This window comes from Nothobranchius furzeri, chromosome 8 (genome assembly GCF_043380555.1).
Source record: "Nothobranchius furzeri strain GRZ-AD chromosome 8, NfurGRZ-RIMD1, whole genome shotgun sequence".
NCBI classification, from domain to species: domain Eukaryota; kingdom Metazoa; phylum Chordata; class Actinopteri; order Cyprinodontiformes; family Nothobranchiidae; genus Nothobranchius; species Nothobranchius furzeri.
Window position 1 is genome coordinate 71,242,125 of NC_091748.1, and position 27,811 is coordinate 71,269,935.

The following is a 27,811-nucleotide window of genomic DNA, read 5'->3' on the forward strand; positions in this document are numbered from 1 at the left end:
CATCACATCATTTCCATGGTGTTGGGGTGGGAGGATCAAAGACAAGACAGACTGAGTGAGAAGCAGAAGAGAAGTTTATGAGTCACATGTTTTCTACGCTCCAAACCAGCTTTGCTAGCTAATACAATCAGGCACCAGCTCAGTAACCGCCACAGTCCACACCCTGAAACACACAAACACAGCCTGGCTGCGGCAACAAGGAAACAGGATTGTGGGAACTAAAGAGCTGGGACACGGTGGATAAATCTAAAATGGCTCAGCCAAGAGATGTTTCAGGGGTGAAGACCCCCATTCTGCTGGTCTGGAATCAGAAACTTCACACTGAGAAAGGAGCCTTTAATTGTGTCTCTCAGATTTTATTCATACATAGATCATATTTCACTGCGCATACTCCTCCCGACAAAAGGTCATGTCTTACTTAAGGCCTATTTTTTCTCTCCAGACAATGTGTTGATGTCCCGAGGTGAGTTCTGCCTGGTCTGAGTTCAGCTTCATTACGCCTGACAGCCATCTACGATACCCAGGCGCACAAAAGACGCTCACAAACTATCTGATCGTGATATGATTCCACAAAAACAGCTCAGAGCAACGCTGCGTTAGATAGGCAGCCAATTCCACAGAACATGAGCAGATCAACAGTCGCATTTTTAATTCAAGAAACAGCAAGGCTGCACACAGTGGTGGGAAAATGAGGGGGGCGCAGATAACATGATGCAGTGGGAAAACAACCAAAGCACAGAAAGTCATCAATCGAAAGAGAATCGAACAGAATAAATGAGGCACCCCGGAGCCGACATTTCTTACATATTAAAAGGTTTTTGCCGTTACAGCTGGGGTACGACATTTAACATCTTCCAAGAAACTAAAAAAAAAGCCTAATTTTGATGTTGTGACCCTGTTCTATGATATAAAGTCGTGTTTTATCATTTACATTTCCCCTAAAGCCCAGTTTATGCTTCTGCGTCAGCTCCACAAGGGAGAGACGCACACAAACTGACAGACATTTTGATCTCGGGCTTCTCCGTCTCCTGGGGAGTGTTCCCCACCAGGACAACAGAGGGCGTAGCGCTGTTCTGGGGTATCCTGTCATGTATCTGGTCAAAGGTTGTCGATTTACTATTGTGTTTACATTGATTTTTTTGTTGTTTTGTTTTTGTATTTAAGACTTTTTAACAGGGACAAATTTGTCCCTCATTCTCCTCCACCTCTTCATGCGCTCGCCACCTCTAAATCCCCGTTTGCCGTCATTTCCATCCACGAGTAAAACGCTTGCTGTGCATCTTTTCACTCCTCCAGTCACGGGTGAATAAAATGTTCATATCTTTAGTTTTTCTGCCAGGTAGCCTTTAAGCTGCTCCGTGTTTGCTGCTAGATATCTTCAGCTTTCTTTATGTTCAATGGAGGTGCTGTTGATGAAAGCAGCGTCCTGACCAATCACAAGCTTGCGTTCTCCGCCTGGTTCGACGGATGTTTAGAAAAGTGGGCTCGACTGTGTCCATCCTTGTGAGTCTGCTGGAGAAACCTTGAAAGGACAGATAATGGAGTTGCGTGTCTCCGCACCGACGCAAACACATAAACTAGGCTTAACCCCCCCACCCCACCCCACCCCCCACACACACACACACACACACACTGGCCTCTACAGCAAAACTAATCATTAACACGAGCCTACAGCGTTAGAGTTGTGTATCCACAAGAGGGTGCTGTTGATAAACATGAATGTGTGTGTCCCAGTTCCCAGCATGCACTACAGGGGGGACATGCTTATCAGCTTAGTACACCAACCTAGCTTGAATGCTAACTCCACCTGAGTCTACAAACATTAAGCTAACTGTGGAAGAAGAGGAAGAGGAGCAAAAACAGGTTTATCTTTTGTGTATTGAAGCTAAGTGATTAGCGTAGCATTCAACAGGGGTGTGTTATCACTGCAGGGTCAGTTTTAGACGTAACCCTGCTTGAAAACTGCAGATTTGATTAAAACGAGCGAGCAGCTCCTGCAGAACCTGATGAAGGCTGAGGAGATAAATCAGCAGTTAGAATCAGGTGTGTCTGAGCAGGAACATGTTGAAAACATTACTAGTCTTTTAGCGCTACAGGCTATTTGTGTGTGCGATTTTTAGTTCCTTCGTGATGGAGTGGGGCGAGGGGGTGGGGTGGGGTGGGGGGTGGGGGCTATAGGGAGCCTAAGCCTCAAGCTTGGTTTATGCTTGACACATTTACTTTCGCTTGGTGATGCGGCTCGCGGATGGAATGCGCTTCACAACTCGCAGCGTTTATGGTTCATGCGGCTTGTCTCTGCGGTGAGCAAATATTCTCCAAAACTGTAGGGGGCAGCATGGAGCTCTATGGCATGCATCCAACATTACACCATAGTAGAAGTAAAAATTACTGTTGTTTACAACATGTCATTCCAGCATTTTTAACAGCGTCCTCGTCTTTTCCGACAGTGCGAGCTATTTCTCTCCAAGAATTATTAACAACATGTTGATCACGGTGATCTCTGAGAGCTGAATCATACAAATGTCTGTATTTACGAACCTCTGCCATACTAGTTCTTGCCAGTTCGCCATGTTTTTCCGTGTCCGACCGTCCGCGTGTTTAAAAAAATTCCTAGGTGCGCGGTGCGGAAAGTTTGGGCCGTGTGGAGGCGCGGCGGAGGGGTATGGTTGTTAAAATGACGCAATTTTGCCGCGCGGAGCCGTGCGAACCTCGTGGACGCGTCAAGCATGAACCAAGCTTAAGCCTAAGCCCTTTCCAGTCGGCTCATGGGTTACCGGAAGAAAGAAAAAATGAATGCAAGTCAACGGGGCTAAAAGAGCTATCTTCTAATCCGCTTTGCCTTACGCCCTGGATCACACACATGTTGTACTGCAATTTAAATGGAAAGTAATGATGGCTGTTTCGACCATGCCACTCACGTACTTTGAGATTCATCAGCTTGTAAAAGTTTGTAATTAGCATGACTACAAACTAGAAATAGGCGCGTTGCCACATAATCTCCTCTCCCCTAGCGTAGCTGCTACTTACCACATGGCCAGATTTATGATGTTTCTTTCCTTCTGTGGGAAGGTTACATAACTAACAGCCCTTTTCCCTCAGTTTTCTCCGTGTCTGGTTTGATGACGTCACTTCTGTGAAGCGCATTTGTAGTCCTGGACTTATTTTCACACCAAACCTAAAATATCGTTTCCCCTGTTCGAAAATTAGCGCGTTCTTGGTATTAAAATGTGTCTTTAAAATTCACGGACATCATGTGTGAAATCCATGGCACAAAACAAGCTGAATTAGAAATTAGCGTTTTTAGCCCCGTTGACTTGCATTCATTCTTTCTTTCTTCCAGGGACCAATGTTCCGGAAGTAGATGGGCATGACTTAGGCTCCCAATAGTCGTTCAAATTTCAAAATCTCTTCTTCCTTGTCTTGATGACATCACAGCACAGCCTTACAATTAGAAAGATATATCAAAAGATAAAAAAAATCTAAGGACAAGTATTTTTTCCCAGTTTTCTCCTTTAACATTCAATAATAAACCAAAGTATTTCAACGTCAGTGGCTTCTTTTATTGGAAACAACCTATTTATCTTCTTTTCTGTGTTTAAAAAAAGCTGGATTTCCAGTGCAGATGTGGAAAGAGTTGATACAGACTGTCTAGTGGATATCTAAAGATCTGAGGTGAATTTCTGATATTCTAATTTCAGTTCAGACTGCACTTTTGTCAGCTGACACACTGTTTTTAAACGTGCTATACAAATAAATTTGGTATGATTAATATGTTTTATTTATTGGTTTAAATCCTGCCGAGAGTGACTAAGGGAAACAGATGCTTAAGCATGCCCAGAACTGAGTGATTCTATTTAATTAGAGGATTGGGGGTACAGGAAAATGCATTACCACACGTCATAAAGAGCATAACCTCCTGGAAGCTCTTGGTAAAAAAAGAGAGAAGTGGGAAAGTTTCAGAAGAAAAGGAAGAAAGGTAGCAGAGGAGGAAGGCGATGATTGAGCATAAATAAAAGAGTAAATAGATGAGCAATTAAAAACCACAGACTTTTCCCAAGGGGGAAAGCCCAAGATTCCTCAGACTCCAGCAAAGATCTCAGGGATCAGTTTCCACCACCACACCTCCGCAGCATCTGCTACAGCACCTCGCAAATATTGTGGCGTAGTTCGTGTTTCCTTTTATCGTCATTAAAGCCAGGAATGTGTCTGTCTGCATTAATTAGAGCCGCGCCGCAGCCTCACATCCGCTCAAACTTTCTTTAATACAGTTTAAAGCGATTTTATTCGAACTACACGCACAACAAAACTGTTATTTTTTCCAGAATGGCAATTTTTCAAGAAGACATTTGTTAGTAGATAAGCATCAAGGGGTATTGTGTTTAGTTAAAGGACAACCAACAGACCCGATCATGAAAAATGCTGCGGTATTACAATTTTCTCCTCTGATGGATGAATCCCGGAGCTCGGTAGGAAATGGAATCTAAAAGCCTGAAGGTGGACGCAGCAGAACGTCTGTAAATTAGATTCGTGTAATCAGGCTCTGAGAGGAAAACAACTTCAACGCTTTTTCTTAAACGAGTCAAGAGGAAACATTTTTGGGGAGCAAAAAGTCACATACTCCCGTTTTTACGCGTTATAATGAGGTTTTATATTCAAATGTTAATGTTTCAAAGAGAAAAATGAGACATGCTTGTAATCCTGTAACTTCCTCTCTAAGAGTGGAATTACAAAAAATAGAAATGTGCAAATTACCATCATGTTTCTCTAGAATGATGCTGAAAGCATAATGGACTATGGTATAAATACAGTATAATACATGTCTTTGTGAAAAAATGTAACACAATTAAACAAAAAAATCTATTCAAACAATTATGTTTTAGCAGCTTTGGTACAGAGACTAACATCTTTAAACAGATATTTTAAAATATTTACACAAAATGTGATTTTTATGGTCAGAAACATCCGTGTAACAACTGCAAAATTAATAAAAGATGACATAAAGCTGAAGAAGATTTCAGCCTTCTGGTGATTGGCTTGATTAACTTGGACCACATGAGCTAATTTGTACAACTATGAGTCTGCATTATCAATAAAAAGCTGAAAAAGGGCAAAGTACACGGGCTTTATTTGTAATTTGTAATTTTCTACAGTTTTGATCAAACAGCAGCAGCAACACATATTTTACTGAAAATTAGAATTTAACTCAAAAATAAAACATTTGGATATTTGGCAAGTTTAAAATGTTTTTGTTTAAATAGTTAAACAAAACATCACTACTAGCATATTTATTGTAGATTAATTCTGGAACAGCCTAAGTTTGGAAAAACAGGGTCTACGTCAAAGAGTGATGAGCTAATGGCTAGTTTAGGCTGAAGCAAAAACCAATTAAAATAGCTTTAAAGACCAAGTTCACTTGTTTTTTCAACACATTTGCAGTGGTCTTTAGTATAAATGAATGCCGCCTGAGTCAATCTGAGTGAGGAAAAAAGCTCTTGTGCCCGTTTCATGAAGTAAACGTTAGTGGGAGGAGAGGGGAGCAAAAGAACGGCAGGATTAGTCTTACTCATTTTTATTCCCTGATATTCAGACATCTTGCGTCTGACTGGATAACAGCAACGTGACTCTACCGCTGACTGTTTGCTCTGCAATGTTGATGCTTTATCTCCACAAATAACACAAGCCTGGAGGAGATCTGCTGTGTGGTGAAGTTGCTAATGCTAATGGTTAACTTCTACTAGCTGAGACGTGTTCTGCTCTTTCATGGATACTAAATCAACAACAGCCTTCCCTGTCGTGATCAAAGATGGGCAAGTCCATGAATCATAAGTGTGACGTAGATCTGTCAGGCTTTCTAATCCGAGCGTTTCCTCGTCTTTTTTCTATTGGCGGCTTATGCAGGGAGTAGGGGTAAAAGACTTCATGATACAGAACATCAGTCAGAAAGTCCAATCATATTTAAATATCAAAGTTTCTGAGTGAACGTCCTCTTTAAAGTGACAATGTGTAGTTTTTATCGTTAATCTCTGGAAATATCCATCAAAATGTTGTTGAAAATTAATTAAATGATGCCCGGTTGTTGAAAAAGATTGAAGGCTTCGCAAGATATAACCATAACAATCGGGTCTAAAATACATGGGAGCGAGTATAAGTCTCTGGGCGACGCCATATTAGATGCCATGTCTCCTTCTACGGGAGCCCTTGAGGACAAAACACATTTACTGATTTGTAACAAAGGGATACAAAACTTTCACCATTTATGAACATTGTTGTTTTACAAATTTACCTCTTCACTTGTTGCCACTGATGAAAGGGAGTCTGGTGTGTTTTTTCATTTTGCTGAAGTTAGCACTCCCCAGGACTTTTTGGCCCTAAAGGGCATCTGTTGGTAAGGTCTTACTCCGACACAAAAATACAGCTTGCTTGCAACAATTTAGGTATCTACTGCCCCCATCGCCAGTGAAAATACACACTGTCACTTTAATCTTCTAATTTTAATCTAAGTTTTTCCAAAATTGTTTCATAAAGAGTTTTGCACAGTTATTTCGGCAAAAATGTTTTTGCATTTATCCCACATTCGAGTCTTGGGTGTAACAAACGTCGTGCTTAAATTTTATTAGAATATAGTAATAATGTGAAACTGACGACGTGTAAAGCTTTACAAATAAATGTACCATTAACTGCGTACTTTGCGGATTGGCGCTGTTTTGTGATGGCAGCAATACAGTTTCAGTCTTGCCCATGCTCAGACTAGCCATTAGCTTATCAGTCCTGTAGGTAAAGGAAATTTGTTCATTAAAAGTTACTTCAAATTAGCCCAAAATATTATTTTTAGTTGAAATTAAATCTAAGCAAATTAAGAAAAAACAATTATTTTAGAGAAATTGCATTAATAAACATCTATTTGTTGCTAAAATGAAACAATAGCTCAGTAGATAATTTCTTTGCAAGGCTGACACACTTTACTAGAGATGACTCCTGCTTTGTTACCTGTAACTGCCACTTGTCAGCAGATGATGATTTTCTCCAACAGTGCAGAAACTGTATTTGTTTATCATAAAGGAAGCTGTCAGTGGTCTCAAAGAGCCATCGGGCGGATTACAGGCTGTTGCAGTGTGTGTGTGTGTGTGTGTGTTTGACACCAAATGATAATACTGCAGACACTGTGCCTCAGACGCCACAGCGAGGCGTGACTGTGAGTGACATTTAATAAGATCCGGACAGCGACAGACATAAATCACCAACACCTCCCTGACAATATCGCTCTGCCTCTGCCGCCGGTTTCTCTGAGGCTGCCAGTGGAAACACAGAGAGAGGGAGCGAGAGTTAGTCCCTAACACGCTTTAATAATAAAGCATCAGATCAGATCAGAGGGAGGTTTGTAAATCCAGCTGCATTCCTTCACTTAGCCAGATACAAATATTCAACATGACACACGATACTCACACCTGGGGCATGTACCTGCTCTTCTCATTCTACCTGATCAGGTGAGACACACTGCGGTTTGAAGAACTGCACTTAGCTTCATGTTTGATATTCTCTACTTTCATCTTCACAGCCCCCCCCCCCCACACAGGTCTTCAGCCGACCCCCTCTGTGGTGAAACTAGAGTCTGATATAGATGCTGCAGAGATAAGTTGGGCATTTTAAAAAGATTCAGGGAGAAGTTGGGTGTGGCTGGAGAGCGCAGACGTCTCTGGGGGGACGGCGAGCTGATGCTTCCCTCTTCTGGAGGAAACGAGTTACTACAGTCTCTGGGTGAAGGACTGTGAGCATCTTCAAAGCTGTATACCGTTTCTCTGCAGCACTAAAACTGCACATAGCTTTACAGACTCTGTCTAATTTGCACACATTATCATGGTGAATAATAAATGGATTTAAAATATGACTTGAGTGTGATTTATTGTCTGTCTAGATTTCTAGGCTAATTTATTGTATCTTTTAAAAAACAACAACATGAAAGCCTTAGATTTAGCCGACTAATTCCCTTTAAGTTCTTATCTATTTATCTGATTATCAGTCGGTACATGAAATATTTGAGCTTCACTGGGAAAGTTGAGGACACCATTACCGTTCTACGATAGATGAGGTAATAAAAGGACAGAGGGAGGCTGCATGATATTAGGAAAACATGCGATATTCGATAACAATGATTAATTTTGCGATGGCAATATTACTTGCGATAAATAAAAACTTAACTCAGGAGGAAAAATAATCAAAAACAAAGAAATAAATAATTCATAAAAACGAGAAAAGCAAAAGATGTGAGGAAAGGGGAAAAAGAAAATGAACAAGGAAAGGCGATCAGTGGATCCCGGGAAACGCAGAATCAGCAGAAAGAACAGAACAAAGCTAACTCTGGTGTTAGCCAACCATCAATGCCTTGGGGGGGCGGGCATCTGAGCTATGAGAACCCACCCATTTGGCCAAATGGGTGAAGAGCTCTATTTGATTTGTTAAAAAAAACATCATGCTTCTGTTTGATTGACAGAATGCGTTATGTGAAGCAAACATTTGAGCTGACCATTCATTGCGATATTTATCTGTTATTTGCGATATGCATATTGTGCATGCTGATATCGTGATAACGATATATTTACGATATATTGTGCAGTCCTAGAGGGAGGTCATTCTTTCTTTTGCTATTATGGCTGACACACTGAAACTCCTGGGGGAAAATACATGGTAGTAACATAATACTGCATTTTACTGTATTGTATGTATTTTAAAACCGTTTTTATTGCATTTTTAACCATTTGAATTAAAAGGTGACACAGATTTCTATCATTTCCAGTTATTACAGACTGGACACGTAAATAAATATTTTTAATCATTAATCTACAAACTGTGTCAGAGCAGCAAAACAGTGTTTTGTTCATTTTTAGTTTACAAGTTATAATTATAGCGTGTTTCCAGTTTCCATGGCATTTTCGAGTTTTCTAGCCTAGTCATAGGAGCAACATTTTGTTTTTGCACCAGCTTCGTTTAAGATTGATCAAAACAAAGATATTGATGAAAGCTCAGATTATAACAGTTAAAAAAAGAAAAGAACAGATTTTAGTTGATGCAGGTTATCAGGAGGATAAATCAGCTTTTAGATTTGTTTTGTTTAACATTTTCTCCTTCAGCAGAAATAAAATACTTGAAACCGCTACACTGAATCAATCATTTCCTTTTGTAACAAAAGTTTTAAGAACTTTATGTTTAAATATGGAAAGAGGCATCATATTTGGACCAAAACTTCCTTTATTTTTACATTTTTATCAACAGTTTGGATTATTTAAATGAGTTTTTATTCAAATCTTTTGTGTTTCTTTAACTGCTTCTAAACTTTTTTGTTAATTCATTTTCATTTATTCTGATGTTTTAAGGATCTTTTAAATTATCTAAATTACTTTGGTTTCTGGTCATTTTATCATGTTTTAATTTGATATCTTTTGAGAAACACTCAATTTTTTTTCTGTGAAAGTTGCTAAATAAATAAACTTTACTTATACAATCGTAAATGAAACTTGAAACATTTGAATATGGTGCAAAAGTCAATTTATTTCATTAAAACAGCTTAGACTGAGAGACCATCTAAAGGCCCAGGAAGGCTCGGGAACCCATGTTCAAAATGCCAAACTCTAAAAACAAAAATGTTCATTTTGCACATTTTCCTTCCACTCGTCCGATCTAACTTGTTGCAGCATTTGCCCAGAAGAGATCTTTTAACTCATTCACTGCCATTGACGACTAAAGTCGTCATTTAAGATCCAACCGTTCACTGCCAATGACGACTTCGTCATTTGCATTTTTTTTACTGTTTGAGCATTGGAACGAGCCCCCGCGCTAAGAGAACAAACATCTCAGCCCTGAAGCCGATCTTCATCCGCATACGTCACAGATCACATGATCAGGAAGCAGACCATCCATGTGTTTGGAGATCGTTTTGGGCCGTTCCTGTAAAAAAAGTGAGGCGCGAACCGGAAAAGCGTCTGCCGATCACAATTCAACAACGGATCATGAAAGAACGGATAACGCTCGAAACACACGGCTTCTTCCTGATGTAAGAGGTGAGTCTCCTCTTTGTTTAGGTTGTTTTGGCATCGACATCATGCTAGCGCGCAACGTTCTGTGACTCTTAAAAAAACAGTAAAAACGGTGAGAAACGCTGGCAGCGAAGGCCGTTAGCGATCAGGAAACGGCTGGCAGTGAATGAGTTAATGTAGAAAAAGTTAATTTGAGAGTGGATCCTGTTGGCGGAGGTATGACCAAGTCACTGCTTTGCAAGTTGCACGTAAGTCACAAGTCTTGCCAGTCAAGTCTCGAGTCAAGTCCAAGTCAAAGACAATCAAGTCCAAAGTCAATGATGTGGAAGTCCAAGTCAAGTCTAAGTCCTTAATTTGAATTATCAAGTCATTATCAAGTCATCTGTCCAACTTCAAATCAATGGCAATGATAATATACCATCTCCAACTCAACCTCTCTAAAACTGAACTACTTGTCTTCCCAGCAAAACCATCCATACAGCACATCTCAGTCCAAAATGACTTCCTATCTCTGGCTCCTTCAAAGGCTGTTCGAAATCTGGGTGTTGTGATTGATGAACACCTGACCTTTAAAGATCATGGTGCCTCTGTTGCTCGTTCATGCCGCTTTACGCTGTATAACATACGAAAGATCAGACCATACCTAACACAACATGCCACCCAGCTCCTGGTGCAATCTACTCTCATCTCCCGCCTCGATTACTGCAATGCCCTTCTAACTGGTCTTCCAGCCTGGACTGTGAGACCTCTTCAAATGGTTCAGAACGCAGCGGCGCGTCTGGTCTTCAATCAGCCAAAAAGAGCACACATCACCCCTCTGTTCATTGAGCTCCACTGGCTACCGCTAGCAGCACGCATCAAATTCAAATTGCTAACACTAGCATACAAAGTCCGAGATAGTACGGCTCCCATCTACCTGAGTCCTCTTGCAAAGGCTTACGTCTCGGCCCGGCCGCTCCGGTCATCACAGGATCGTCGGCTAACAGTGCCTACACCACGCTCAGGACAATCCAGACTCTTCTCGTGCATCGTTCCACAAATGTGGAACGACCGTCCAAGCACAACCAGAACAGGGGCTTCCTTTTCGACTTTCAAGAAACTCCTGAAGACCCTGCTCTTCAGAGAGCATCTTCTAAACTAGCACCCTCCCTGCACCCGTCCCCCCTCTCTACTGTCCACTCCTTGTTCCCTCCTCTCCATGATTGATGTCAAGTTGTTGTTGTTATTGTTGTTGATAGCCTCAAGGGCAACATGCCGATTATCACTTGTAAGTCGCTTTGGACAAAAGCGTCTGCTAAACACATAAACATAATAAATAAATTCCAGAAATAAAGCTTCTTAAAGCTTCATTTATTTGCTCAAACAGCAGAAGGTGCAACTGAAACTGATTATAAACAAAGAGCTGCTGCATTTAGCAGTAGAAGATCAAACCCAGAACGAAGAATGATTTTTGATTTTTGTCCATGTCGCGCCACTTTTGTTTTAAAATATCAAATATGCTCAAGTCATCATCAAGTCAACAGATGCAAGTCAATTCAAGTTGCAAGTCATTGGCGTTCAAGTCCGAGTCAAGTCGTAAGTCTTTATAGATTTTATCAAGTCAGAAGCCATTAAAATTACGACTCAAGTCTGACTCGAGTCCAAGTCATGTGACTCAAGTCCACACCTCTGCTTGTTGTGTCACTGAGGTCTTCTGGTCTTAGGTTTGTTTATGATTTCTTTTGGCCCTGGGCCTATTTTGTGTCTGGGTAAGCATGACTGACTAATCCTGAGATATTCAGAATATGTTGTCAGCTGTTTGTATACGGAGCCTTCGACCTTCTTATGGAGTCATAAGCATTTCCTGTTCCTCTCCAACATTTTGTAATGTTTCTATAGTCTGTGAAATCCAAAACTAATGTGGTATAAATTCATCCTTTAGATGGATTATATTAGTGACATGATGCTTCTTTTTGGTGGGGATCCCAGTTCTCCTTCCCGGGTGCTTTAACGTCTAATCCTGAAGGGAAAAGAATCCGCTCCCTGCTCCTCCATCCTCCTCAGACCCTCTCATCCTTTCAGAGCTTCGCTCACATTCAGACATTCTCACCAGCACAGACGTTTGTAAGTGAAGTGGGTCAGAGGGCGGAGGTGATGAATGAAGGTCTGAATGGAAGGACAGAGATGAATGAATGACTGGATGAATGAATCAGTGGCTGGATGGATGAATAAAAGAGAAGATGTAAAGAGGTCAGAGAGGCTCAGACTGGCTGTGGTCCAGTTCAGACCAACATCACTTAGTGGATCTACATCGAGCCCACGTGATGACGAGGCTTTAGAAGAAAATCTGATTTTAATGGATAAAATTGGTCTTTCTAAACTGTGCTAAATGTACTCTAACTTCTGTCAAGGTACGTTCTTCCTGTTGATTTTTTATGAGTTTATGAGGAAACATCTCTTTGTGACACGCTATCGCTAGAAACGCATAGGCAAGGTACTGGTTCATCCCCGAGTTTGTGGCTCTTTGAGCAGCTTACCAAACAAAAACTAAAACTTCTTTTGAAATTAAATGTAAGGACTGGAGTGAAAATCAGAAGAAAATGAGTGGAAGTGTTGAACGGAAAACTAGCCAAATGAAAAAGACCAACTAGCCAAACCACAAGACATTTTGACGTGTTAGAAGAGAATATACTGAAATGTTGGGTAGTTTGTAGAAGATGGAAGATCCCTGAAGGACAGAAGATTTTTATTTATAACCTTTTTTAGTCCACTGACAGATTTTCAGAAGGAGCTCAGATGGTCGTTAAACAGGAGGTTCAGGAGGCAGCAGAGTGTGTGTGTGTGTGTGTGTGTGTGTGTGTGTGTGTGTGTGTGTGTGCGTGCGTGTGTGTGTGTGTTGGAAATAACACACACTCTAGAAACAAACCCTCTAACCTTAGAAAACCTGCTACCCCCTTCTCCCTGTCCTGGTGACTACTGGGAGCAACAAACACACACACACACACACGGGCGCGCGCACACACACACACACACACACACACACAAACACACACACACACACACACACACACACACACACAGAGTGAGCCATTATCTACATCTTCAAACAAAAAAAACATTAAAAAACAATGCATATCTTAATTAAATGTGCAATATGTAAGAATTCTACAGTGAAACAATCACAATAGTCTAATGTCCCAATCCTGCTGGGTTACACTGAAACAGATTTCATTCTCAGCCTGCTGGGGGGTTGGCAGATTTTCTTCTTTCAAAAACGAAAGAGGGACGTTGTTACGTTTATATCTGTGAGTTTGTGAGGTTGCTGTGTCTCCAGCAAGCTGACGCAGCAGCACAGGCATAATTCAGCTCAGACAGGCAAAAGAAGTTTTTTCTTGCATCTTTTTTATAAACTTTAAAAAGAAACAAAAAAGGCCAGAGACCAAAGCTGAGCTCAAAATGCTAATGGTGAATTAGAAGCAAATGGACAGCTCTAAACATATCTCAAGCTACTTTTTCAATTACCAACAACTTGACATTACAGTGAGTAAAGGAGTCAATCGTGGCGTTTTACTTCCTTTAATGAGTCATTCAGAACTACAACAGCAAGACAGCAAACAACTGCCCTTCTTCCAACGCCAGAGAAATGTTACCGTAATAAATGTAGCAAATGCTCCCTTCCATGAAACATCAAATAGTGCTAAAACCAGATATGGCAATGGATTTATCTACTTGTCAGTTCTTATAAGTATCTGGGTATCTGGCTCACTTTTATTTGAAAATCACATTAATTGGGTTTCTAAACTGCAGCAGGTCATCTTTTACTGATTCTGCAAAGCAAACCTTGGTCGAAGTGACAATCTTAGATTACGGTGACATCATTTATAGAACTGCTACCAAAAAGCTTCTTCATTAACTTGATGTCATTTATCACTCAGCAATCCGTTCCATCACTGGTGCCCCTTTCACTACTCATCACTGAGATCTGTACTCACTCATAAGTGACCATCACTCCATTCCTGCAGGATGTTACACTACATAAGTTCACATACAAAACAATTACAGGGTATCTGCAGGTTTAAGGGAGCCAAATTTAAGACTTTTTAAGACCTTTTTTAAGGCCACTTTGACCAACTTTAAGCTATTTTAAAAATTAAATTTAAGCTATAATTTCCAGCTATTGCCTGGAACTGGTGCTAACCACGTCGCGAATGTGGGATTAGCCATCCAGTTATTAAGCTTGCACTTCCCCATAGCGCACGCTCCCACTAGCTTAACCAGCTAATGTGCTCAGTTAAAAATGCCCCCTTTCACAACCAACTGAATGTGTACGGTTCCGCTTATGCCAATATCATACACAAAAAATGCTGAACACCAACTAGAAATTCACGAAAATGTTATAGAAATAAAAGAATCTTGTTTATTGGGTCTTTGGTAATTTAAGACCTTTGGAAATTGTATTTAAGGATTATTTGTCATTTTATGGATTTTTAGGGCCTTAAATTTGGAAAAGCTAATTTAAGACTTTTTAAGGACCCGCGGATACCCTGAATTATCAGTAGAACACCGTCACATCTTTGCTCATTACTCATCACTTTCAACAACCAGCGCAACTCATGCTCCAGTAACTTCATCTCTATGGTTACTCCCAAAGCTCGCACCTCCTTTAGCCACTCCTCATTCCAGTTTGCTGCTTCCAACGACTGGAATGAACTGCAAAAATCACTGAAGCTCACTACCTACATTCCATTATCTACCTTCAATAATTCATTACAATCAATGGTTTCTGATCAATGTGCTTCTGAGTACTTAAAGACTGTTTAAGTCTGTTTTGATTGCTTGTACATATTATATATGAGAATAGTCCTTTCTCTTTATGTCTAACAGTTGTATCTTACTTTTGTCTTGTATTTTATTTTATCTAACCAGTTTTTCTTCAATGTAAAGCTAACTGTGTGTCTGTTGCTGCTGCCTCTTGGCCAGATCGTCGTTGTAAATGAGAATGAGATCTCAGTCGACTCATCTGGATAAATAAAGGTTAAAGGGAGTTTACGGAGTTTTGAATTTTTATGCTCGTGATTGCCCCCTCAGGCCAAAAGCGTAACGGCAGCTTCAATAGAAGGCTCTTGCACGAGGCGCGCATGCTGTACGTGCACACTCCTTAACGAAAATAACAGCTGAGACAGAGCTCTGTGAAGCTGACCCCCGTCAACTTCAAAAGTGGAGGCAAATAGGCCTCTGAGACAGTCCCTTGTGTGTGTGTGTGTGTGTGTGTGTGTGTGTGTGTGTGTGTGTGTGTGTGTGTGTGTGTGTGTGTGTGTGTGTGTGTGTGTGTGTGTGTGTGTGTGTGTGTGTGTGTGTGTGTGTGTGTGTGTGTGTGGCCCGGAGGACAGAGGACAGGAGAACACGCAGCTAATTGATGAAATAATTTGGTTCTGTACCTTTCTCTTCAGCACAGCTGACAAAGGTTTAAGATGGGTCAGTCCTCCTGCATGCTCAGATCATTCCCTTCCCTTGCTTGAAAAATTGTTCCAAAATGAAAGTTGAACCCACATCTTTTTTTATCTGTGATTTAAATGCCATTCGGCGAGTCTCAAATAAAAATTTGGACATCTTACTGTAAAAAAAATATACCATTAATGTAAAAAAGAAACTCTAAATGAACTATGCTCACATCCAGAATTGAACCCAGGTCTTCTGCATGAAGGTCCGTCACCTTACCTGGCGTGCTAAAGCACCAGTGACGTCATTTGTATCTGTAACATTTATATCCTTGATGACAGTGAAACAACGTTCAAAGAACGGTTCGGAGGGCTATGCCTGAGCGTGAACGCACATGAAGCAGCCTGCTCGACCCAAGCAACTCTCTTTTTCTGTGATTTTACAGAAAAACAGGCAATCACAGTAAAAATGCCAGGGCTCATTCTACAGGACCAGGGCATTGCAGGAGAATGCATGAAGAAGACGTGTTATTTCTGTACATGTTTTGGCTGTCAAACTTACATAATGCCCCTTTAAATTATCAACTCACTGTGTATGACTCGTCGTTGCATGTTATCTAGAATCTTTTGGTGCTGATCCGGAACTGAAAACAGCCATTAAACTAACAGGACTACAGTTAGAAAGAGTCCGCAGTAACTACCCCGAGAGTGAATTTGACCACAGGATGTCATTCTTACATATTGCACCTTTAACTGAATTCTCAAAATAATATAGGGTTCTATTATAAGATCACTGTTGGTCATTTTGAGGTTCCTTGTCAGATAATGATGTTCAAAATCCAACAAGAGTAACAACAACTCATTTATTTGCTAAAGAAAATCATAGGAGTCTCCAGTCCGCCCAGTCTGCCCAGTCCAAAGTCAATAAAGTACAAAATTATTTTCTTCTTGATCTGGTTTTGCACCAACTGTCACCAAAGTTCAATCATTTCTTGCATTTTTTAGATTTATTTTCAGGTCAAATACAAAAGTACTAAAAAAGCAGAAACAAGAATAAAAAAAAATTCTAAAGGTGATCCAAACAGAATTTTCTTTTATGGTTAAAGCACAACAGAATCAGGCCCAACTAAAGCACACAGCTTCAGAAGGACTAAAGCTCTCTTTACCTTTAGCACCAGAAACACACCATCACTATAGTTCTACACGTTGGATGCATATAAAGTGTCCCTATCAGCACCGATAGAAAGATCTCTGCAACGCATGATGAGGCACATGCTTAAAACCCAGATGGGTCTAATTCTTTTCCCGTTAATCCTGTTGCATCTAATTCATTCCAATGCAATCCAACTGCAACTCAGTCCTGAAATAAAAATACTTTTCGGTGACAATGATGCAAAAAGAGCATAAATAACATATTGAAATGTCAATTTTTGTTTTATTTTGGTGCTCCGGCTGCTTTATCTGCACAAATGAAATTCCTGAACTAAGAGCCTTTGTCAGATCAACAGATTCATGAAACGGTGAACACAACAGAACACTCGTACCTCTCCACAACATCGTGGCCGCTCCAACAGGTGTGCTGTTCCACCTCCATTTCACTTTCACAGAGCATTTCTGGGAGCTCAGAGAAAAACCACTTGTACCGCTGAATGGAGCTCTCAAACTCTCTGGAAAAGGTAAAGTTGTGCAAGACCAAGAGCTCGATGTAAATTTTGGGAGAAACAAATAATGCATAAAAACAACACATCCCAGTCATTTTATGTTTCCATAATAAGGAATGTAATTAGTTATAAAAACAACTCACCGTGACAGTTTTTTCAGGTTTCGACTCTTGTCTCCTCTAGAGCCTCTGAGAGGGAACGGCCTGTACACAAACCACAGTACTAAGGTATTCTCCCATCTTATCCCGATTTAACCGTTTATCAGGTGTAGAAAACTCACTTCTGAGGCTGCATTTGCACATGGGGATGACTTGAAGGAGGGAAAGTCACAGGTGGCATTTTTGAGGTTAGTGAAGTTGAAGTGTGCGGTTGAGTTAATCTTGTAATTGCCGTCATGGGGCCGGATGCTTGGGGCCCACACACCTTCTCCACCTGTGGATGAGACAGTTCACATCGGCAGATTTGACCCCCCAAAAATGTAACATTTCATTTCTGACAACTCAAGGAAGCCTTTTAAGGCAGTTTTTACAGGAATTTCTTTGACCTCCTGCAAATACATTCTGTCTGTGGGATTATTTATCTGTTTTGCAAATGCTAACCTCACATATTTTGACATTGCTGAATTTCCATACTGTCATATAGCAAGGCTGCGCATTAAACTTATTTCAACGTCAAAATTTGCATTATCATTATCGCAAATGACCGCTTGAGCTGCAATAAATCATACGGTGATGAATTTCAATTGTCATGCAATCAAGCTCTGCAGACAAATCAATTCTGGTCCAATCCAGTGAACCCTCACTCTATTGATGTCCACGTCTAGTTTAGACACTGGTGTTGCTGAGTAGTTTTAGGTCAAATCTGCTGTGACAAATGGGAAGTTTGACAAATATTCACTGAAGAGACTTCTTCCCCTAAGCCACAATTAGCAATGTAATTCTGCTGGTGTATGTTTGTTTACCTCTCAGGAATTTACTCCAAGTAGTCCACAGTGTCCTTTCTTAGTTGGATGGTGACTCTATCGTTTCCTCCAACCATGTGTGTGTGTGCATATGTGTGTTTGTGTGCCATCTGTTTGTCCACAGATTAGCCACAGAAACTTTCTCATCACCCAGAACCAAGCAGCATTCTGGGTATCGGTTGTCCCGCCAACCACGGCCTTTGTCTGGCGCTGGATCTGTATTCCCACTCACACGTTTGTGCGGACACACACAGACTGAGGGGAACCCCGGATTCTCTGAAGAATGAGGCTGTTTTTAGCCCTTCTAGGTACAAGGCTTTTTATAAGAAGATCCAACTGCCAGGGAGAAAGAAACCCACGGCCTTTCTCACTCAAGTGTCCAACATTTAAATGACTTTATTATTAAGGGAATATAAGTGAGGATGTTTACTTAGCTTCTGCAAGTCCTCATTTAGATGTTTTTTCTTTATTTTTTCCAAAGTGCAAGATTAATTTTCCAAAAGCTTTTTTCAATGTCCAGAATTCCACATTTTTATTATGCACAAACAAAAACAACCCAAATCAGCATCTTACTGTCGCTGAGATCCGTGGGCCGTGCAGCTGTGCGTGCAGGATGGCATCGTTCACATGGTTTCGAACTGCTAACAGAGCCAGTTCCATGCTGTTTTGGTTGCTGCTGGTTGCTAAAGTCGTAGCTAACCGTTGGAGCAATACCACTAAACGCCCCCAGGGGGCACCCAGCTCAGAAACACCCACCTAGAGTAAAAAAAACAAAAACAGAATGGGACTTAAAAACACAAAAAGTATTATAAATAGAAATGAATGGGTGAATCTATTTTAGGAGGGGCAGCCCTCATTTTCATTAAATGAAATAGCTCCCTCATCCTCTCGTTGGGCTCTCTGTCTTCCCTCACAAGTATAAACAGAGTTTTCAGAGTTTATTTGCGGCTATTCGCTTGGAAGGTGCTGCCAATTTGACCCCCTCACAGCTGATAAGGTTAACAACTCAGAAACGTGACTTGGTTTTAAAAGGAGCCAAGATGTTCAGAAACAAAAAGGAAACCACAAGCCCTTTTAATTATACGGTATCTCATTATATTATTAGGGAATTTGTGCTGAGCTTATTTTAGGTGTCATTCACTGAGAAGCCAGGTAATACGTGTTCATTTTAAAAGCAATTGATCACTCTGAGTTGCACATGCATGATGAATGTTAATATTGTCTTTATTGCGAATCGCCTGAATTAGCTGCAGAAAGGAAAACGACTGGGTCAGAAGAGGCCAGTCTCTTCTAATGTCACAGAGGAAATCAGTAATCATGGCCCCGCCCACCTTGGCTTGTAACTGCAGAAGGCTGTGTAGATTTTTTAGCCAGGAGAGAGCAGAGTGTGTCTAGCAAGTAGAAGCTAACCGTTAGCATTAGCAACTCCACAACATGGCGGAACACATTCAGGCTTGTGTTATTTGTGCAGACAAATGGCTGCATGGTGGCGCAGTTGTTAGTGGGGCTGCAGGGAATAACCGGTTTGACTATAAACCACGGTGTGAAACGCTGCAGTTAACCCGCCGTAAAGACGTCTCCAACACCACAAAAAAATAAATAAAACATCAGCAAACCAAAGCAGATTACGTTAGTGACGGAACTGATTTAACAGTAATATTAGAACAATCCAGTATATCTGTCTACAACAAGCCTGTACGGCAAGCCATTTAAATATTTAATCAACATCACCTCTATGTAATTCCTGTTCTACCTAGCAATAATATAATTTATCCTTTTCCAAATAATATTCTTACTGATGAAATTTGGAAAGATATACACAAGTATAAATTACATTTAAGTAATAAGTAATATTTATTACTTATTTATTAATACGTAATATTTATTTTCTTTTACATTTTTTGTTTTTGTGAAGCGCCTCGTGATTTTTATCTTGAGAGGCGCTATAGAAAAGATCTTTTCTTCTTCTTCTATTCACAACTGCACTAGTAGGAATTTAGCATCTTAATTCGTTAAGGTGTCTCCATCCGTCAGTGCAAACGCAGACCAGCTGTCAACAGTGAAACCTTTGTCTTCTTACAGAAACTCAAAAAAGGCAATTAGGCAAATATAATTAAAGGATTGGAACACTGTAAAAAAAACTTTTTTAATGATTATTTCTGATAATCAATCACTCTGAGTGTTTCTGCAGGCTGAACATGAAAATAGTCTCCTACTAATGAACGGCGAAACTCTAGGATCTTGAGTTATGACGGAGAAGAGTGTTATTGGTTACGCGTCCAGGAAACAGCAGAGAATGTCTCTGCTAGTAGAAGCTAACCATTAGCATTAGCAACCCCACCACACAGCAGAACTCCTCCAGGCTTGTGTTTTTGTGGAGATAAAACATCAGCGTTGCAAATCAGTAGCAGATTGAATTTTTCTAAGCAAAACTCCTGAAAAGGAACAATAGATATTTCAGGGGTTCAAAACCTTTATAGATTGTAATCATGCATTTTATCAGTAATTTATAGAATGTGTGTGGTTTTTAATGCAGATGTGAAATCAATTTATGTAATAGTGGTAATCGTGAAACTGTGATCATTTCTCAGACTATGCCAACATCTATAATCATTGCAACCCTAGTTGTTAGCACTGTTGCCTCCCAGCAAGAAGGCTGCAGGTTCGAAACTCGGCGGCGGCCTTTCTGCGTGGAGTTGCATGTTGTCCCCATGCATGCGTGGGTTTCCTCCGGGTACTCCGGTTTCCCCCACAGATCACAACATGCCCTATAGGTTATAAATTGTAAGTCGCTTTGGATAAATAAACATAAAATATCAGTGATGCATTTTAACCCAAGAAAGAAGAGCGAACGAAGGGAGTGGAAGGGTCATGTTGCTGTTAGCCAATCAGAGGTGAGACAATTTGGCTCTAGCTTTTGTCTGTGTTGGCACATTCACATCTGGGTTGGCTAGCCCTGGTGGGTTAATTATGTTAATATCTGGGCAACTTGTACGTTTTCCGTGACTAGCAGACCGTTTTTTTTTTTTCAGACCTGCTCTCCAGCGGTCAGCCTGCTGCTCAGCTGACTCAACACAACCACTAGACTGATTGGCTGGCTGAAGTTCACACCTATCTACTAGTGGGAGCATCTGATTGACGTCAGTGGCAGCTTTCCTCATGTGTGATTCATTATCAGTCTGGATGCAGTGGAGTAAACATCTTCTCTGATGGCAGCCTGGACCTGCTGCTCAGGCTGGGGGAGCACAAGGACCGGACGTCTGCTGTGAATAGAGCCCACGGCAGCACAGCCGCTCAGTGGGACAGTAGGAAGCTGTGTGCTTGATGTCAAGAGTCTCTAAATTCAGGGGCAGCAGTAGCTCTGGAGGTAGAGCGGGTTGTCCAGTAATCAGAGGGTTGTAGGATCGATTCCGGCTCCCATCGGGGAATTCTGCTGGATAAGACACTTAACCCTCCTTGCCTGCTGGTGGTGGTCAGAGGGACCGCGAGGTCTGTGCTCAGCAGACTCGCCTCTGTCAGTCCACCCCAGAGCAGCTGTATCTCATCACCATCGGCGTGTGAATTTGTGTGTGAATGGATGAATGATACACTGTAGTGTAAAGCGCTTTGGAGTCCTCTGACTCTGAAAGCTGCTGTACAAGTGTGGGTCGAATATCATAAATGCAACACTGTTCACGGCCGCCTTTGTTCACTAATTTAAGGAGGACACCACAGACTTCTCCTCTTTTGCCCCGCCCACATGTTCTGAGACATTCGATTTCCTGAGAATACCGTGTGAAGAAAATCTGGCCACATGGCGGTGGGCTGACTGAAACAAGACCGGACTGGGCCGACCCAGATGAGAATGCGCCATATGCCTGTTCCTTGATTAATTTTGCACCCCAAGCACCCAAAGACTTACCAGACATCCTCTCATTATATTGACACAGAGTCCAGTACAGGGTCGTATCAGGGTCAGCCCTCTGCAGTGGGAGCAGTACTGCATCTTCACTAATCCCCGTCCACACTCTCTAGATAACGCGGCCTTCTCTGTTGAATTCACAACCTCTCCAGCCAGTCTCAGCAGCTGACTCAGTGCTCGACCGGGCCCGAGTGCACGGGACAGACTGTTAACGAGGAGCCGAGGATGGGGTCCAAAAGGGCTGATGTCCTGTTGGGTCATCCTCAGGCAGTCGTCGTGATTGGTGGATTGGGAGGAATGGGTAAGGGGTGACGTGTGGCCAATGCCGGGGTTGAGCAGACGGCGGTAGACCAGCGGAAAGAGATCACTGTAGAACTGCTGCACAGCGTTGCTTAGAAAGGATCTAGCATCACCTGAAAGGTGTTTCTTGATGTCGCTGAACAGCTGAAACACCAGGGGGCGACAGTCAAATGCGAGTGCGGAGTAGGCGCTGTCAAACAGAGTGCTGGTGAGATTAGATGTGAAGGACAAAAGTGACTCGAAGGTTTCTGAAACGACAGAAAAGATTAGGTGTGAATTTAAATTTGAGCACTGATGCTAAACTATTCTACTCTCCAACTGTCCCCTCCTCTCCACCCCACGTGTGAGCATCGTGCGATGTCAGCAAAACGTGCGTCACAGCAATAAGCCGCCGTTATAGTGAAGAGGTGCCTTTCCACCAGCCGCGAGGTGCCATGTTTTAGAAGCGTCCCAGAAACACAGAGATGCGTTGCTTCCATTTTAGGGTCTATTTTGTACACTATACGCTTCTGTGTACTTACGCTAGGATGTTTGCTTCAAACAACTATGACAAATACTTTGGTCAAAATACTCATAACTGCGATTCAGATTTTCTTTTGTCCCTTGACAAAACTTAATAGCAGATTTAGAAAGTCCAAGTTAGCTGCTAATGACATATCACACCATTCCACCTAATGAACACCTCCATGTTCTAAAAACTTTTGTGGGATTAAAAAAAATGAGTTTAAACTACTCCTACAGATGCCCATTAATAATGCAAACCCCTTCTTCTGAACTCAGGTAATCACTAGTTTGGGAACAACCTGACTATAAAGCAGAAAATATTTCCAACTCTGCCAGAAAGTTCCTTAAATCTAAATATTGAATATATGTGCCTGTAGTATACGTACTTAACACCAGTCCTCTCACAGCATATTGATAGCCTCTACATGTGCAGTTTGTTCTTAACGATCCCTTACCGAGGAGCATGTTAAGCGTTATGGGATTTAATGTCTTGCTCAAGGGCATGTTCATGTGCGAAGGCCAAGTATTGAACCACCAATCTTCCCATTGGAAATACTGTGACTCACAGAAAGTTTGTCACTGCTTACATAATCACACGTCAATAATAATGATCCAGTCTTGAGTTACATCAGAGAGACGGTGGTTTATTTTGTTATCTCATGACTTTGCTTCGGATGGTGTTGGGTTTATGTCTCAGTGGCAGAACAGGAAATTATGAGTGATGATGTAAAGTTACTTAGTCTTGTCTTTCTTTTTTCTCTATTTATTTCAAACAAATAAAACAATACATATAGTAATTTCCAACTTAGATAACTTATCACAACCGTAATTGTTCGAAAAGGAATAGGAAGAAGCATAGCTTATTTCACCTAACCCTAAATCAATTAACTCATACTTAAAAAAAATTAAATATCAGAACACAACAACTTCTGAGCACATCACAATACAACACTAAAGTATCAACTCTTGTCTATATCTGAAAAAATAAATTCTTTATATAATTTCTTAAATTGCACTATATTTAAACTTTCTTTGATTCTTTCTTCAAGACTATTCCAAAAAATAACTCCACTAATTGAAATACACATACTTTTCAATTTTGTTCGAGCATAATGCTGCTTCAGATTTTATTCCCTTCTCAACTTATATCCACCTTGTCTTTCTGCAAACAATTGTGATGGGCAGAAGACGGAAGCTGCCGGGCTCTGAGGGTGTGGTGATTGGACACCAGCTGGTCCTCGTTATGGATAACGAGGCCAGGGAGGATAAAAGGGTGACAGACCTACTGAGAGGGGTGCGTGGTCGACCTGTCATTGTGGCATCGGACTTTGGGGGGTGGGGTCGTTCGCAGCCGGGTAGGGCTGCCGGCGACGAAGATAGCTGAACAGGTGTTTAGTGTTCCAGCGCCAGGAGGGAAGGCTGGTCGCCTTCTTTAGACAGTTAGGGCTGGGCATAGGTGATGCCAAGGCCGCGCCGACATCTGCCGCTACGGACTCTGGCAGTTGACTTATGTTGTGGATTTACCTGCCGTCCTCGCAAGCTACACCCCGGGGCGTTGGACGGCGTTGGAAGCTCAGACCCCGGGGACGGGGGTCACACCATCCGTGACAGCTAAGTACCGCTGCTTACGTGACTCATGCTGGACAGTTGGTTTTAGAAGAGAGGGCTTGGGCCATGGTGTTTTATCGTTGTGTTTTATTATTGGTTGTGCAATAAAGTGTGTCTTTTATAAGCCGTTGCCTACTGGTGGTGTGTTCAGGTTCTGACCGGAGGGCAAGATATTCTGCCCGTGCTGCCCACGGCTACTTTTATTACACAATTTTTGAATATTTTCAGCCAGTATTTTTTTATTTACTTTGTACATAAATAATGCAGTCCTTAATTCGATCAAATCTTTGAACTTTAAAGGGACATTATGCAAGTTTGACGGCCAAAACACGTATAGAAATAATAAATGTCTTCTTCATACATTCTCCAGCAATGCCCTGGTCCTGTAGAATGAGCCCTGGCATTTTTACTGTGATTTCCTGTTTTTCTGTAAAATCACAGAAAAATAGAGCTGCTCGGGTCGAGCAGGCGGCTTCATGCGCGTTCACGCTCATGCAAGAGAGGTTCATTTTATTTAAAAAGTGCATAACTTGTTGAAGTGTGTAAAATCACTGAATACTGTCTTTAACGGAGAAAAATCTAAAATCAAATCCGGTTTCTGTTCAAAAACATTGTTTGGAAAAGTCTATTGTGTAAACAATGAACAGGAAATAAATCTAGCACAGTTAGCTTATATTATTCAATGTAAATGTCATTTTCCACAGCATCAGTTGAACTAGGATTGCCAATGCCCCAAAAAATAAATAAGGGACACCTCGCTGGCATGGCCCCCAAATGCTTTCATACGGCCCTGGGTGGGACGGAGTTTTGAAGGTGATCTGAATTGTATGGAATATATGAATGTTATGAGCTTATAAATAATAATTATTTTATAATAGTAAAACATGTAATGGGATAAATCTACCTTCATTTTCTTTTCCAAGCTCTTTGTTTTGTTTTCTTATTATTATCCTGTCCTGACTGTCTCTGGTCCTGCATCTGCCACAGGGAGATGCAGGATAGTTCTCCAGAAAAAACGCTGCCTGGCCGCGGTCGTGGAGCACGGGTGATGAGCGCAGCAGCGATGCGCGTCAGCCACGAATAAAAGACAGAAAGTGCCAAAGCAGTTTTGAACGATCGTGTGTTAAATATATTTTGGAGGTGCCGCTTTGAGGATGTTACTGTGGCCGTGCGCAAGACGCAGATGCCGGTGGTGCTGTCTGCCTCTGTTCATCTTCTCTGCTCAAAAGAATCCTCGATGCTGAGAGTTCATAATATGTGTAGAAACATGATCATTTTTCAGCTCCTTGATATGCCACACCTGTGAGGTGGGATAGATTATCTTGGTAAAGGAAAAATGCTCACTAACACACATGTAGACAGATTTCAGAACAATATTTGAGAGTCATGGGTGTTTTGTGTATGTAGACTAAATTTCAGGTGTTTGAGTTCAGCTCATGAAAAATTTATATCTATCTATCTATCTATCTATCTATCTATATATATATATATATATATATATATATATATATATATATATATATATATATGTATACAGTCAGGTCCATAAATATTGGGACATCGACACAATGTTAACATTTTTGGCTCTATACACCACCACAATGGATATCAAATGAAACGAACAAGATGTGCTTTAACTGCAGACTGTCAGCTTTTATTTGAGGGTATTTACATCCAAATCAGGTGAACGGTGCAGGAATTACAACAGTTTGCATTTGTGCCTATATATATACATATATTATATATATATATATATATATATATATGTATATATGTATATATATATATATGTATATATGTATATATATATATATGTATATATGTATATATATATATGTATATATGTATATACATATAATATATGTATGTATGTATATATATATATGTATATATATGTATATATATATAATATATGTATGTATGTATATATATACATATATATATATATATATATGTATACATATATATATATATATGTATATATATGTATATATATATATATATATATATATATATATATATATATATATATATATATATATATATATATATATATATATATATATTCAAGATGCTCTTGGCCTGCTATGCTACAGCTTCATAATCTATTCTGTAGCTTCACACAAATTATTTAATTTTCAGCTATTAGCGTATCAGATATACCGCCATGTCCTTAGTGACCTTGCTCTGACTTTATCCTTCTGCATGTGAATCAGAATAGCTCCCACTTAATGCATCTCTGAGCTCATTTTCACGACCCTGTTATCTTTAGTCAGGTGATAATGAGAGGCCCAATCTCATGATTCACTGCGGTTCCTAAGTCAGACGGGTTCGAGCTGCCTCTGCTTTCCAAAGGCTATATGTCCACGATGACAGAGAACGAGTGTTTCTGAAAGATGATATCACTCTGAAGGCATCTGAACAACACACCGCTTTCACCAAGTCACTTAATGTCTGTACAGCGTTGCATTTCACTAACAGCTGACTCCACATAAATCTCCAAATGAGCCATTAGGGAATATTTTTGCATAAAGCACTAACTTCCAGTGTGGTGATGCTGGGAGGATGAGGTGGTTGTGCAGAAGTGACAGTGTCCCTTAGACTGAAGTACTGACAGAGTGGGTGTCACTTTTACATGTTTGCATTCCCGCGTCCTGGCAATGGCAACCCCAAATACATGCAGCATCAAATAACACTGCAAAGTCTTCCACGCAGGATCATGTGATTAGCTTTTTCCTTTCTCTGATTGGACAACAGCTGCAATGTGATCGAGAGGGCACAAGGGTCTTAAGAGTGCCAGGAGAAACATATGCAAGCATGCAGACCTATTTGCACACACACCAAACTAATTCAGAAGAAGTAAATAGACCCTGGCTGCAAGAGCTCTGGGCATGTCTCCATTTCTCCAGTGGGTTATAATCGCGGCTCTCAGGACTGCGGGTCCTTGGAGACTCAACTCAGCTGTTGAGGAACTCTGCAGTGGAGCCAATTCAGTTTGATTTACTGAAAGGATGAAAACTCCCAATCACCAAACAGTCATTCTGAGGATGTTACAGTTCGATTTGGTCATTCATAGCAGTAATAATGTGGAAAAGGCAGCCTTTCCATATAAATTAATCCTGTAAGATGAAAATAATTATGGATTAGGGCGGGACAATACAAAAAAAAAGTATATAGATGAAAAACAATTAATGTTGATCAACTAAAACTATAAATGAATAAAGAAAATATATTTTAAATGGCCTGTATTTGATATAGTTCCTTCTAGGTTCCGAGGACCCCCCACCCCACCCCACCCCTGGCACTTTACAACACAGTCATTCACCCATTCACATGCTAGTGGGGATGAGCTACATTGTAGCCACAGGTACCCTGCGAAGCGCTGACGGAGGCGAGGCTGGTGAGCACAGAGCTACCGCTGCCCTAGCCAT

General features: G+C 40.9%; 1 protein-coding gene across 1 annotated transcript in view; it reads right to left on the reverse strand.

Moving 5' to 3' along the window:
• The window catches only part of LOC107392954 (glypican-5), an 81,971-nt gene that overhangs the window by 40,854 nt on the left and 13,306 nt on the right, over positions 1–27,811 (reverse strand). Inside the window, exons 3-7 of the mRNA XM_015971037.3 lie at positions 21,969–22,516; positions 18,641–18,823; positions 17,387–17,538; positions 17,250–17,309; positions 16,990–17,112 (exon numbers count right to left, since the gene is read on the reverse strand). Of these exons, the coding sequence (XP_015826523.1) occupies positions 16,990–17,112; positions 17,250–17,309; positions 17,387–17,538; positions 18,641–18,823; positions 21,969–22,516 (1,066 nt within the window). The remainder of the gene's footprint in view (positions 1–16,989; positions 17,113–17,249; positions 17,310–17,386; positions 17,539–18,640; positions 18,824–21,968; positions 22,517–27,811) is intronic.